This window comes from Pieris rapae, chromosome 24 (genome assembly GCF_905147795.1).
Source record: "Pieris rapae chromosome 24, ilPieRapa1.1, whole genome shotgun sequence".
In the NCBI taxonomy this organism is placed as follows: Eukaryota; Metazoa; Arthropoda; class Insecta; order Lepidoptera; family Pieridae; genus Pieris; species Pieris rapae.
The window spans coordinates 1,793,801-1,809,373 of record NC_059532.1 but is presented as its reverse complement, the minus strand read 5'-3'; the positions used below and the strand labels follow the sequence as shown (position 1 = coordinate 1,809,373).

Genomic DNA, 15,573 nt, shown 5'->3' with positions numbered 1-15,573 from the left:
CTTGTAATCGATGAATGTGTATAGAGAAGAAAACCACTATATTTAAAGCGTGTATATTTTTCTATTAACGTGACGTGGATACAAGTCAATTGGCCGAAATCTTTGACTTAAAAAAAAGTTAACGGTCATATGTATATCTATTCTAGTGTGTTTATTTTTTTATTGACGTGACGTGGATACAAGTAAATTTGCCGGAATGTTTGACAGTTAAAAATTAACTGTCAGTATGTCTATTCTAAAGTATTTTTTTTTAATAACGTGACCTGGATAAAACTCAATTGGCCGAACTGACATAACTAAAATAATCAATGTGAAAGACAGTGACAATAGCAATGACTCGGATTAATCTATGCATTTGATTTTTTGGATTCTGATTTGGATTATTCCGAATAAAGTTGTGTTTTATAATAAATATAGTTTTTCATGCAATGCTAGTCGTTTTAGGTATCAATAGTAAGACTAATTACGTATAGTATTTAATTTCATAGAAATACAGATACTATCAATGTACAAAATAATAAAATAAAATCAAGTATCAAGTAACTATAATCCACAAAATATAACTTTTAGGGATACCATACTAAATTTTTTGAATTTACCGCGCTTATTCGTTATCTTTCATTAGCCAGACTAACTTTTTCAATCTTTAGGAAATTTAGGATCATACAATACTTTGTTTGGCCATAAATACATTTTTAACTGGAACTACATAAATAAATCATTACGCAGGCGTTAGCTTATGTAATAAAACCAACAATGTTTTACAGAATTTGATTTTTAAAAGATGCGAGTTTTGTATTTCTAGTGCCATATATACACTTGCCATCCACTCGTCTCGTAGCAACAATTTCAACTATAGGTTGAGTGCTTAAAGGTGATCCAAGGTTTTTAATATTATCATATGTTGAATTTGGACGAATTACCTGAAAATATTGCCTCATAGGATTATTGCGCTAAAGTCTCCTGTCAAAACCTTACACTAAGGGCCTGTTTCACAACGTCCGGATAAGTTCCAAATAAGCTATTTGTTACTTATTGGTATGTTAAATAGTATTTTTGCGTTTCACGACTGTCAGATAGCGCTATACGTCATGAAATTCGAAGTATCTTATTTGGAACTTTTATCTTTCGAATAATTTATGTGTTGCATAGCTATTTGGCACTTTATCCATACATTGTGAAACAGGCCCTTACACTAACTAACTACACACTAAATAAATATTAAACTGCTGAATAGGCTTATTTTCGTGGGGTAATGCGTTACGCATACCCTCCCGCGGCACGGTTGCCTATGAAGGGTTATGTGGGACTCGCCACTGTGCATACCCACTAAAACCCTACGGAGCCACCAACAATCGCCCGAGGCAAGACACGGTAACAGCTTAGCCTTGTCCGCATCCAATAGGGGGTCGTTCAAATGAGAAAAAAAAGAACAACATAAAAATCTTGTCGGTTTTTTGTGACGGTGTGCGCGCATCGTAATAATTTACTCAAATCATTTTTCCCTAACGCACCAAAAGAATAACTTTAAAGAAAGTAAAATGTTGACCATAGCTAACTTCAGGGTGTCGGTTTCTTGTGACAGTGTGCACGCGCATCGTAAAAAATTTCATCGCGCTAAAAGAAGTTCTTCAAAATTTTTACTATACTTTACAATTTGCGTCCTGAGATACGGGAAAGAGTACGCGTTTAGAATACGCCTACGATGTTTTTTTTGACGTACAACGTTGGCATGATATATTTTACTTTTTTATAATTTTAATATTTTTTTTTCTTAAGTGACTTTAAAAAAACACGACTGTATTGTTAAATCTAACCCTTCCAAAGACAACGTTGCGTAAATCCAATTGTGGTAATGCCTTAAACGTAATATTAAACACTCCGCACATCTCATCATTATCTGTCACGCGCATAGACAGTAGACCTGCAACAAAAAGTTTTTATTTTTATAAAAACGTTTATTTAAATGGAAATAAGATTAATTTCTTAAATCATGAGTGTCCTCATTCAATCACATTATTAGCGAATTATTGAAATCATTATTGCGTGGTTTTTTAATGTAGTCAGGAGGTCATCTGATGGTTAGTGATTGCGCCCACGGACACTCACATTGCCAGAGGGTTTGCAAGTGCGTCGCCGGTCTTTTAAGAGTTGGATACTCTTTCCTTGTAGGAGATAAGTCGAATTCTTTTCGGAAATACTTAGATGGCAGCTGGTGTCACATAGTGTTGGTGGCAAAAACTGCCTTAAAAAATTCTCAGTTGTGGAACGTCGTAATACAGATGGACTTTCGGATTCTGCCTCGACGTCCAATGATGAAACTCAGTTGTAGACTATTAATCCTCCTCTGAATATTGCATGGTAAATGCGGTGGAAGATGCAGAGTGACCCCATATCTCTACGTATTAATAAGTAAGTTCTGTTAATTTGTCTATGTGCACAAATATCTTTAGGTTAAAATAATAAAACAAATGCAATCTGTGGTTACGACTAATTGTGGTGCCACTTTTGTCCCAATTAAGTAAAATACCTGGCATTGAGTGTGAAAAATGGTAGTTCTCAGCCCCGATTGGTTTGTATCTGCCCTTTTGCGCGTAGCAGCCGAAACCATTGTTGTGGACTACGTCACCGCCGCTCCAGAATAAATTTGGCACTTTTCTGAAAATAACATGCCAACTTGAAACCGGCATATAGTTATAAGTATTGCCATAAAATAAAAAATAAAATAACATGCGAGTCGATCTTCGTGACAGTTGACGTCTGACAGCAAGTTCTTTCGTTTTTGAAATAGACCAACTTTGACGTAACTCACTCACAGAATGTTAATTATTGAATTTTTTGTAATTAATAACGTAAAATCTTTAGCTCCAATATTTGTGGATAAAACCTAAATTATAATATAGTTATTTTATATAATATATATTATAAACCATAGTATAGTAGCTTTTTAATAAATGCAACTAGTCCTTTTTTATTAAATATTTATAACTTGTCATTTTGACTTAATAGTGCCTAATTTAAATAAATGATTTGACCTTTACTGTATTTATTTATTTAATAATATCGCTAGCTATCAATTTATATAGTAAAAACAAACAATTACACTAAAGATATAGCCAAAAATGGAATACATACAAAAAGGTTCAAACATTTACAAAAAAGTAATACCTAATTTGGCTGTATGTGTGATGGTGTAAATAGAGGGTATGTACGTAAAGATGTGTATGTGGGGTATGATTAGGTGTTCCAAAGATAGATTGGAGCCGATTCTCAAATCTCCTAAATATACATACATATATATAGTTGGCCGAGTCCGATGACGCCCCCTAGGCATTATATACTTAATGCAACTCGTGTTCTCCAAGAACTCGGTTTCTGTGTGAGGGGATTGTGTGCCGAATATTGTGTATAAGATTTAATTTTATATACTTCAATATATTTTTCAACATTATAGTATTACTGTAAGGATAATGTATTTTTGTAAATAAATAATTATATAATCCCTGGTAGTAAGCGAGATATATCATACAAACCTAAAAATGTTACATTAATTTAATTATAGTATAAATATTATTCATTTGTAGCCATTTAGCCATACAGGTTTGATTCTTTTTGTGTTCGTAATCCACTTTGGCGCATGCCCGGTGCCAATTAGTTGTATTGATTTTTATTTATCACTACGTAGTTACACTGCAAGAACGTTAGAAATGAAAGTCTAGCTAACTAAAATGTCTTTATTGCCTCGAAGTAGACGGCGTATCCAATTTTTCAGAAAACTGATTAACTGCCATGCAATATTTCTCCGAATGATATGTTCTAGATATTTGCGATAATAAGGGATTCCCATGAGGGGAATTCAGCCACAATGACGCATTACCCGTCTGCCCCACCATGGCTATAAATGCTATCAGCATTCGTGTATTCAAGAGCCCTCTCTGTATTTGCGGTTGTTTGAGTAACGTCTCCAGAATATGACCATCGGGCAGACCGTTTATTAGTTCAAAAACACTGGATCCCCTTTCACCAATCAACCAAGACGCCGCTGCTGGGACATTGCTACCCGTATACCGTAGCGCGGTCTCCGCATCTTCCAAAGAAAATCCTAGGTCTTTTAAAGAGACCAATGCTTCAGGATTGGGCGGGTCCATGATTTTCGTCCTCCAAGCTCGGAATTTATCCAGAAATCGCTGCAAATGCTCTGCGCGTCGATAGGTTTCGTCACAATTCGACGCCAACGATGTGTTTCCGTCTTCAGATTGGTTGAACCTTGCTGCAATCTCCTCTGGTGTTATTACCTGAACCGTGAACTGCTGGTTACGCTGCGGCTCGTCCAAAGCAGCTGATAACTGAGCTAATGTCAGCTCGTAGTTTCTACCAGCTGCTGCCAACCTCGCTCCAGCTTCTATTAACGATATGAGAATTTTTCGCAGCTCAAAAGTGAGCTCATTGGTTGATAGAAGAGACTGTAAGTTTGGCTGTCGCATTGGGTTTAGTGGGGTCGGTAATGATGCTGTTGCAGCTGCTATGGCACTTGGTTGTGGTGCTCTTACTGATCCAAGATCCCATAGAGTTCCAGCTTCAGGTGTCCGTCGTTCGATCAATAATAATTCGTCGAACATTGCTACCTGCTCCTGTGACAGCGTGAGAAAGTCATGCAGTGTCGTTGTATCAGAAACCCTGACGATTTTAAACCTGCTAGAGCTGTTTTCGCCGTTAGGATAGAAGTAATCAATGGAACGGTTCTTTACTTCCTCGATTAGAGTGTCTTCTGCGAAGTATGAGGAAAAGACCTGACCCTCAGGGCCGACAATTTTAAGGAATATATCAGAATTTCCATTTAAACCTGACTCCGACACTAGCATCGCTGGCTTCGTCCAAATCGATGACTTTAATTAAAATAAGTATAAGGAATAGGAAAATGCTTGTGAAAAACGCAATTAAAAACCATATTAATTTGAACATTGTAACGTCATCTTGACAAGTGTGTTTGACAATAATAATTGTAAAAAGTTTTCAATCACGAGTTTAGCTGATTTTGGCAACAATTTTTTTTAATGGGGGCAAATAGATCAGGGTTGATAATTTTTGAAAACAAAATTAATAGTATGAAAACAATTGGAAAATAGGAGAATATTATAAAAACGAAAGGCAAAATAATTTACGGGCGATTTGAGGTCGGGAAGGGGGTGGGTTTTTAAGGATAAAAACGGTTATCTATGGAGATAAGTCATTTTTCACATAACCTAACATAATTCAAAAAACGAAAGAGCTTTTGGATTATTATTTTTTTAAATATTTTTTTTCCACAAAATTTGCTGAAAACTTTCCTTTTTATGTCCTAAAGACGCTGTAATTTATTTGATTTAAAATATTTTTTCACCGTAGTTTGAATTAATATCGAAACCCTAAAATTCAATCGAAAATTCACCCGTCAAAATATCACATATTTTCAATAAGTTGGTGTGCTGACTGATCGTTGAAACCTCTACTTTCCGATAGTAAAAATATTACCTGAAAAATCTCGTCCCCACGTACCCATACCCAAGACCATCGCCGTCCAAAAGATCCAAAAACAGGGAACACGTTTGGGGACAGACATCAGTGAACAACTCCACTTCAAGGGAACCCATAACAGCCGCATTGCGTATACCAAGTGTTATGTGAATTCTGAAAAATACAGTATGTTCCGAGATATCACGCCTTAAATATCGTAGATAGGACATTTTGCTGAAGGGAGACTTTTAATTTAGAAACGCATATGCATTCAATGATTTTCTAAAAAAAAAATATTTAAAATTTTTAATGCCAATCAAGACGATGGACAAAAATAATAATAATTTTTAAGCATTCTATTTGGAAAGAAATTAACAACGTGAAATTAATATTTTTAATCAAAACTAAAGATAAAGAAGAAGAAAAGTGAAATTAGTAAATACTGTATATATGTTTCTTATGATTTCTAACAAAAGATAATATAATTACGTCATCACACACATCACATAACATGAATTAGAATCGCAATGCACAGAATCATTAATAAGATAATATTTTTCCCAAAAGTACATTTAGTCGATGTTTAATAAATAAACCTTATTTAACTAGATAATGCGTTATAATAAAACTTTCAATGTAATAAATACCTATTTGAAGTAATACTTCTTTTGACTTCTTTTGTTACTTTACACAAATCAAACCAAAATGATGAACAAGCTACATGGTGTCAGTTTTTTCTGACAGTTTGCGTGCATCGTAAACATTTACCCTTATCATTTTTTAACTTATAAAAAAAAATACGTTTATTTTGGAACGTAAGATCATCATGATATCACTTATTCCACGCCATTAAATTCGAGCCTGTTGGCATTCCTATTCATCGGCAAAGAAGACAGAGGGTGTTGGCCGAGAGAAAAAGCCGGTGTAGAAAACTCTCGGTACTCTTTTTAAAAAACAAGCAAATCATCAATTTCTACAATATTTAAAACAAATATAGCAAATTAATTAGAAGAATTATACCAAAACATTTAACGTATTAATAACTTTGTTCTATTGTTAGTGTCGTTTTCTACAAACGTAGAGTAAAATTTATGAAAACATTTCTATGTTGCTACGCCAAAGAGGTGTAATTTCTAACGCGTGTACATAAGTACACACTCTTTTTTTATTAAGAATTGAGTACCTGGGACGTGCGACACCATGAGCAAAAGTCGTGTCCTCAATGTCTTCCGTAAATTTTAATGGGAATAAAATGAATTCACTTTGAGCACAGTGAGCAATAGTCTTCTTATTATAATACCAATCTTTGTTCAATGATGCTGTTTCAACCACCCGTGGTTTCTGAAAAAAAAAATATAGAACAGGTGGCAAACTTGCAGTAGGCTCATCTGATATTAAGTTTTAACTCGCGAGCCTCTGGCGTTGAGTGTCCATGGGCGGCGTTATCACTTAACATCAGATGAGCCTACTGCCAGTTCGCCCCCTGTTCTCTAAATAAAAAAAGTGAATTCCAGTGCCTCACTGCATGAAAGGATTCACCAGGAAAGGAAGAGTTATGAGTGGGATTTCAAGTAGTTCGTGATAGTCCCGAACGCCTTCGTTCGGGACTATCACGAACTCTAGTTTCACGTTCTCTAGTTTCGGAGACCCAGACACAGAGTAGCAGTGCCAGCGAATTATGTGAGCAAGCATTTACATACAGTTTCAACTAATCGCCGATAAATCTGTGCGTTTTCTTCACGAATATTCTTATACGCATTTAGTCTTCGCTCATAATACTGACGGCAAGATGGCGGCAATTTCGACCAACGACTGTCAACCCGTCCCTGAAAATATCTTATATGTCAATAAAATAGTTTTTGTATGTAGCCCCTAGCTAATGGACTGATTGCCGTGTGTTTCAAGTACACAGGCGCTTAAAGGTTTAAGTTGTGTACTAGTAGTGTAGTACTTGTACTAGTGTATCTACGTTCATAGCCAGTCTTAATAAATGTTGAAGAGGCTTTATGAAAACGTTTATTACCTTTTTATGAGCCCTATGTATGGACATTACAAGAGAAATATTCTCGTTGTATAGATTAACAGCGTCTCTGACATAACCTGGCATCTTTCTCTTTAGTCGTTGGGCGTCGTATATTGGCGGGAAACTGTCAACTTTGCTTGACGTTTTGCTAGTTGGGCGCTAATAATACAAGGTTATTAATTTTTATCATAGATCGTAAATCACATAATAATTAAATAAACAAATACCCAAAAAATGCAGATTTGTACGTAAGACGAAAAGAGAGATGTGCGATGGATCTTCGCATTTACCATAGAGAATGTTGGAGTTGTTTGGACTAATTGTTGCACCTGAACTTCTGACGTCAAAAAAAAATAAAATATTTGAAATTCCAGCCGTATCAGCTCGACGTTCGTCGTTCAATTCGTTCTCTAACGCCCGAACCCAATACTTAATCCATAATCTCAGAATGAAAACAATCTGAGATCAGACCGTGACTGTCGTACGATCTGCATCCCAATAACCAAACCCTACGAAGACAATCCATTTTTGGCGACGGATAGAATGCAATCTCTTCCATCTTTGTCGTTCCATTTTACCGAGTTTACACTTATATTTGATAATCAATGTAAACCAAATAAAGTAAATAAAACCATACAAATAAAATTAAAATATACATTTTTAAAACATTAAATAGCTTTTTTATTATTTTAAAAACTGGTGTAAGTTAAAATCTTAAGATAGGATATTGGCAGACTTGAACTGTTATTTTCATACAAATCTATACATACATACACTGATCCGACTTATCAAAGATAGCTTGTATCGACAAATGGCTATTACAATCCGTCGATTGGTTATTGTCACACTAATATCAATAATTGGATTAAGATGTCTATTTCAGATGGTCAAAAATGGATACAGATATGGTTTGGCCTCTTGGGATCTATCTAGCTCCTGACACAAGTCGATTTAGGTCTCATGCCGGTCTCCTCACGATATTTTCCATCACCGTAAGAATGAGGGTTCACTTAGAAAGCCAAGGATCCATGGACAGGAATGACACAATGAATCAACTTCCATTGAATACTACATCATCACAGGTTGGTCGTTTGTAAACGTGTCTTTTTTAGTTTTTCCCTTTTTAAATACATATTCACCAGCTTATTAATCTATAAAATTCTAAATGACTACATACACACTAACATTACATTCACTAAAATATGTCAAATTCAAATGCGCAGTTCACGACGCCCTCATAATTTAATTCTACCTAAGTATAGAACCAATTACGGCAAAAAAACATTGAGCGTTGGCGGAGTACTGCGGTATAATAGACTCCCAAAAATGTAAAAAGTGCAGGCAGCCTAGCAATATTTAAATTAAGATTAAAAGACCATCTATTGAGTGATCCCAATCTACGGAAATGAAAGTTTATCCAAGTTCTACCAAGTTTCTTTTTTTTTTCAAATTCTATCGTTAGCATATAAGTGTTCTCATGTAAGTGACTAATGTCTATTATGAGAATAAATGTCTTTAAACCTAAATACATATTAACAATCAAATGTTACAGACGGCAAAATATAAGAGTAGAAACTCTTGGGCCTTTCAAATGCACAGGAGTTTTTTGGCGCCTGGTAGATAGTACCGGTGACACCAGAGTTGCTGCTAATCGTTAATTAGCGTCTGTGCACTTGAAGCCCATGGCCTAGAAGTCTCTACTATAAATGGATCAGAATCGAAGTTGAAGCAAATACTTAGACATTAAGATTTCATTATTATAAAAAAATGTTTATTATGGAACATAAGATAGGTGTCATTTATACCACGTCATTAAATTTGAACCTGTAGGCTTAATCATCGGCAAAGAAGACAGAGGGTGTAGGCCGAGAGAACTGTTTACTTTGAATACTTACGAATTTCTTTTTTTTCTTAATTATTATGTTCGTTTCTGGTGGAGGCGAAGGATATTTCTCGCTCTTCGATTGCGCCTTTAAAATAGCTTCTAATAGAGTCATGTTTGCACGATAATTTTGAAAAATAATCTACATGGCTTTGACTAAAGTCAACTAAATTCTACCTAAAATACGTGACATAAAGTTATTAAACCATTTCTGAATAAATACACACATACAATCACATTAAAATAGATATTATAATTATATATATTACTTCAAACTGTTTTACATAATGTGTAAGTTTTTAATTTTCAAAATATTAATGTACGCCACAATCAAAACTAAAATAATATTAGGCTAGACACTTATAACGATATATCCCAGTGATGCCAACTTATATAGAATGTTCCCCTGGGCATCGATTTAGTCCCGAACCCAATAATTACTCCACAGTCGCAGATTGAAAACAATCTGAGATCAGACCGTGACTGTCGTACGATCTGCATCCCAATAACCAAACCCAACGAAGACAATCCATTTTTGGCGACGGATACAATGCAATCTCTTCATACTTAACAATCATATTTAATAATTAATATAAACCAAATGAAGTAAATAAAACTGTACAAATAATATTAAAATATACATGTCTATGTTTTTAACATATAAAATAGCTTTTTAATTATGTTAAAAACTTTCTCAGATGATCAAAAATAGATTGAGATAGTTTATTGGGTTTGGACATAAAACCCCCAAAGTTGTTGTTATACGTGGGTAACACTGAAAATGTTTAAATAAATTGATATTAAATGAAATTATAATAATTAAAAATAATTAATAATTAAATTTGAAACTAAAAAAACTTTTTTAATTTCAAATTTAGAACTCTTTGGTAACCTATTACCTAATCTAGTATAATACATATTGCATTCATTTGTCATTTGTTTTTGTAAATTGGCGGCAAATCTAAAACTCTTGTTACGAGACAATTTTCGGTAAAAGATTTGTTTGGTGTTGAAGTTTTGACTTTCGTTGTGGGGTTACTCAACAACGAAGCTATGATAAGTAACTTTCAACATTAACCCATTTTTCATTTTCTAAACATTTTCAGTATTACACTAGTATATTCGGTTTGACAAAAAAAATCCTGTGATTTCGATCTTAGAGCTATTTGGTATTTTAGTTATAGCCACGAATTATGTAATTAAACATTGGTTTAGTTACAAGTATATTGTATATATATTTACAATTAATTTAATTTTTTGACCTTCATAAGTGTACTTGTTTACCTAGATGAATAAAGATATTTTGAGTTTGACCCTGAGACGAACTGGTTTGGAAACACAGTGGGAAGCTGGTTCCACATAGGTTGGCGATAAAAACAGAATTTGAAAACACTCAACTGATACAGGAATAGGTATATTTTATTAATAAAAAACAAATTTCACTCAAAAAAATTTATTACTACACACAATGTGAATACATTTATTAATACATGGATTGTAATTCATATTAATCATTAATTTTAAGAATGATAAAGAAAATAGATTAAATACGCTCTCCCTTCTAGCCTCAACTTCGTTCAGTGCCAGACATGGAGATTTCCTCTCAATGTCTCCCTTCAGCGCACGAGCAAGTGTTAATGACTTACATGAAAAGCCAACCATTGAAGCACGGATCTCTGCCACCTTCGACTTTCCATCGCAGAAGCAAATTCAGCTCTTGGTGTTATTTTGTAAAGTTTCTCTCTTAGTTTTTCTTTAATACATATCTGTACGAGCGAGTTTTACGTAAGAAAGCCGGGATCATACGTCCTCATATCAAAGTTATCAAGGAATTAATCACTAAATTAATCCAAGAATTATAATAGACAATACAAAAATACTTATTATAAGCAAAAAATAAAAAAAACAGGAATGTGACTAGCATTTATAATGAGATCTAAAATAATACAAGCCAAACAAAAATTGAGCAAAACTATCTAACGCGTCTGATAATGTATGATGTGATAAAAAAAGTTTAAACTGTGATTATGACATGGAGTGCAGTAAAAATATATATTCGGCTTATTAACTGCATCTATTTACTCATTTACAATTCACTTGGCATTTATTAAATGCCAAGTGAATTGTAAATGAAACGTTAAATCCGAGAAATAGTATGGGGTGTATCACAGGGTAGAATACTACTCCCTCGACTCTTCAATCACTATGTCAACGGCGTAATTGAACTTTATAGGAATAGTGGTGTTGTGGGCTGTTCAATAGACTGCAAAATTGTTAATTGTATTAATTAAATAATTATTATATTAACAACAAATACAAAATCAATTTTTGAGGCACATGTATTTTAGGAGGTACCTTTTAACCTTGACAGTAGTGTTAGTATTTTTTATAGTAGTAGTTAGTGCCTTAGTATTTTTTATTATGTAATTTCATTTTTTTTTGTGTTTCGTCTGTTAAGTATATTATTATTGTTCTATTTAGGGTCACCTGTCAATGAAGTGTTTTTATAAATAAATAAAAAAATTTAAACTATTAATTTGAAACCTCAGCCGCTGACAATGTTTGATTTTTGATGATCTCTTCGAAGTTCAAGTTCAAAATCATCAGAATCTTTCGAATTATCGATAAAACTACATACATTCAATCCAGAACTAGATGCGTTGTTAGATTTGTAAATTCTAAGTTAACCATACACTATGTTAGTAACTGATAAATGTATGGATACAATTTTAATGCCGTTTCAGTGCTGTATGTGGTCTTGGTACTGCTGATAACGGTCTCGCCAGACGAGTACTCGAACGAGCTACTGCGGTGTAGGAGAGATACCGGTCCGATAGATCTGGGGGTTCGATCTACAAACAAAGTTTATTTTTACCTTATTTCCTAAGTAACAAACTTTATAGTAATACAAGCTCACCCGGCAAACGTTGTTTTGCTATGTTTTTGTGCCAAAAAATTAAAGTTTATAATTAACAAAAAAAACATAAGGGATGAGATGTAGAGGGGTGAAAATCTAGGGTTGCATGTATTTTTGTATGGTGTATCGTAAAAAAATAAAAACAAAAAATTTTGTCTAAAAAATAAATAAAAAAATTTAGGGGTGGACTTAACATTTAGGGGGATGAAAAATAGATGTTGTTCGATTCTCAGACCTACCCAATACGCACAAAAAATTTCATGAGAATCGGTCGAGCCATTTCGAAGGAGTTTGGTTACTAACCCCGTGACACAAGAATTTTATATATTAGACTACGCCGTTACTTCATGAACCCACATTAGGACTAACCTCCTGAACTGTCATATGTCAACAGCATTCATTCACTCACTGACTCACTCATACACTCACACATTTGCACCCACACACTTACTCATGCACTCAGGTTAAATAATGTAATTATTTTAAGGAATTAAGTTTGTTTATGGAAGAGCTGGGATATGTCAACAGTTATTTTTGAAGTGAAACTTCTTTAAGCACGCTTGACTTGGGAAGTAAGCTGGCGAACGCGTGACATAAGCGTTACGAAAAAGTGTGATCGGGCAAGGCGAACGGAAGTTGAGTGGGGGATATAAGCAAGAGACAGCTCTCATTAATGAGCCAACTACAAACATGGAACAATAATCGATATAGTTTTTTCTAGATATCTGTCTAATTTTAATTCGAAAATATATTATGTATCTAATTTCTCATACCATAAACCTATTGTGTCGGTTTTACAATCAACGACAGTAATTACTGATGTATCCAATGATAAAAATAATTAATAAAATAAAAGATCTATGCAATTAATTTACGAATGAAAACATGTTTGTAGAAAATTAATATATGTATATGTACATTCATATATATATTGTACACACACATATAGATACATACAGATGGAGCGAAAGAAGTTTCACTTCAGTCATGTGGTCATAAGCACACTCGTTTTTAACTTAAAAGGGTTTCCAAATCTTATTAATATTAATAATAATCTTATTATATTATAAAAATGTACTTAAAATGAACACTTTTTTTTTAAGTATTTCGCACTGCAATACATTTCTTTACGCACATATTATCTATTTTAAAATTAAATCCCTACTGTCATATGTATTTTTTTGTATAGAACCGGGGGCAAACGGGCAGGAGGCTCACCTGATAAGTGATATGCCATGGACACTCTCAATGCCAGAGGGCTCGCGAGTGCGTTGCCGGCCTTTTTCTTGAAGGACCATTTTATTAATGTCACTTGATTACTTACGTGTGCGTGACGTTTCTCAACGTGCGTGAGATGCGGCGCCATATTGTTGCCCGTGTACGCGACGCATTTGACCTGCCATTCGCCAAGTTGCTCGTTCCAATGTACGTATTGGTCTATTAATGTCTGAAAAATAATTAAGTTATTTTATTTTTTTATTAAATATATTTTTAGCAACCAGAAGTGATAATTAAATATAAAAAAAACAATTCGAAATAACCTAAGAAGTTATTTTATGAACAAACTAAGAGAACACGATAATTTCAAAATCACACTAAAATTATCTTAAAACCGACTTATACAAACAGAACAACACGACTTTAGATATTTTAATAACACAACCGTTAATCTTAAAACAATAACACAAAATCACACCGAATAAAAATTGAATTGGATTATCATGATTCATGTGCACTTTTTACTTTTTTTTTCAATTTTCTCTAGATTAAGGTTCTATAGATTAATATAAATATATTTTGTTTTTAATATAACTTCTGGTTATGCTTCTTGCACTTATCATTTTTTTTATTTATTGTTTTCTTTTCTAACTAGGGTTGCCTGGAAGAGATTGTTAGCGATAAGGCCGCCCGTTGCATCCCTTGTAATTTATATATATTGTGTTATTTGTGTTTCTTTCTAGCAACGAAGTGTGAATAAATAAATAAATATACACAATATACACACTGCGAACATAATATGCCAATAGTCGGAAAGTACAGACGAGCTGTCTTTAATTTTCTATATATTATGTATTTCTATAAGTTCTATTAGGGTTGCCTGATAGAGATCGCTTGTCTAATAAACCGCCCGGTGCCTAATAACCAATGCAAAAATCAGCTTTTTTTATATGTATCATTTTGTATAATAAAGTGTAAATAAATAAATAAAAACTTTGGGAAAAATCTTTGATGAGTATAGATACCTGATACTCCTTTGGTATGTAAGTGTCGAGGACTAAGTCAGCGAGCTGCAACTCTCTCTTCAGAGCTCTGATCCCGTCCAGGATTCCTTCCATCTCCCTCTGCTGTTCACGTTGTTGATCAGCCAGTTCAGCCTAAATTAAGGATTTAATATTAACCGAAAAACGTAGCGAAAATTTTTTTGTGTTACAGAGGCAAACGGGCAAGAGGCTAACCTGTTAAGTGATAACGCCCATGGGCACTCGCACTGCCAGAAGGCCCACTTGCCGGCCTATTACGAATTAGTAGAAAAAAATTTTTTTTTTGTTTTTTTTTTTGGAGAGTTTATTGCGATTTCTCTTCCGTTCTACGCCCTTGATTTGAGAACTGTCAGTAAATTTAAATTAGAAGCATTTAATGCATATTTTTTTTGACGTTCATAAGTATACTTAATATCTTAATGAATGACTTTTTTCTTTCTTCCTTTCTTTTTCTAAATACAAATTTTTTTCTTCATTCGTAAAAGGTTGACAACGCAACCGAGCCCTCAATGGGTCAACGGGCCGATGTCGATGGTATGTAGCTAATAATTTTTTGACAGAAGAATTTTACCTTTGCTGAATTGAGTAACTGCACAGCACGTTTCAGTTTTCTGGTCTTCGCGGCATTTTCTTCTTGGAGACTCGAATAGCGTTCTTCCAGGTCCAATCTTTCCGCCTGGAAAATTATTTGATTACTCCGTGTATACTGAACGTAGAAATTTTAAAAATATTTTTGAATTAAATACGTTATTGAAAGAATTTGATCGCTAGTTTTAGTGTTCGTTACAACGTACAACATGTACGCGTACGTGTCAACGGGATGCCTCTTATAACGCGTTTTCATACAACGCGATTTGAGCGCCCATAAAACGCGGTATATCGCCCCTATAACGCAGAGATCTTCAAGTTATATTTCTATAGTGTAAATTTAAACTAAATAGCTTTATTATTATAGTATACGAGTTTAAGAAAATACGATACTACGCTACTATTATAA

General features: G+C 34.0%; 2 protein-coding genes across 2 annotated transcripts in view; both read right to left on the bottom strand.

Moving 5' to 3' along the window:
- Positions 1–761: 761 nt before the first annotated feature.
- On the bottom strand, positions 762–9,513 carry LOC111001810. Its single transcript, XM_022271838.2, has 8 exons — positions 9,412–9,513; positions 7,517–7,675; positions 7,194–7,319; positions 6,677–6,834; positions 5,512–5,667; positions 2,531–2,658; positions 1,818–1,924; positions 762–923 (listed from the first exon to the last, which is right to left on the bottom strand). The coding sequence occupies exons 1-8, from the start codon at positions 9,511–9,513 to the stop codon at positions 762–764; spliced, it is 1,098 nt and encodes a 365-aa protein (XP_022127530.2).
- A 1,664-nt stretch (positions 9,514–11,177) lies between these two features.
- LOC111001822 (kinesin-like protein KIF3A) overlaps positions 11,178–15,573 on the bottom strand; it is a 29,326-nt gene continuing 24,930 nt past the window's right edge. Inside the window, exons 12-15 of the mRNA XM_045633684.1 lie at positions 15,148–15,252; positions 14,559–14,690; positions 13,640–13,762; positions 11,178–12,250 (exon numbers count right to left, since the gene is read on the bottom strand). Of these exons, the coding sequence (XP_045489640.1) occupies positions 12,128–12,250; positions 13,640–13,762; positions 14,559–14,690; positions 15,148–15,252 (483 nt within the window). The 3' untranslated portion in view covers positions 11,178–12,127. The remainder of the gene's footprint in view (positions 12,251–13,639; positions 13,763–14,558; positions 14,691–15,147; positions 15,253–15,573) is intronic.

Excerpts from the sequence above, each read along its gene's own strand:
- LOC111001810 (XM_022271838.2), bottom strand. The coding sequence starts at position 9,513 with ATGACTCTATTAGAAGCTATTTTAAAGGCGCAATCGAAGAGCGAGAAA. Across the intron at positions 5,668-6,676 it reads CATGGTGTCGCACGTCCCAG|AATTCACATAACACTTGGTA; the intron begins GTACTCAATTCT and ends TGTATTTTTCAG. Across the intron at positions 924-1,817 it reads GCAACGTTGTCTTTGGAAGG|GTAATTCGTCCAAATTCAAC; the intron begins GTTAGATTTAAC and ends CAATATTTTCAG.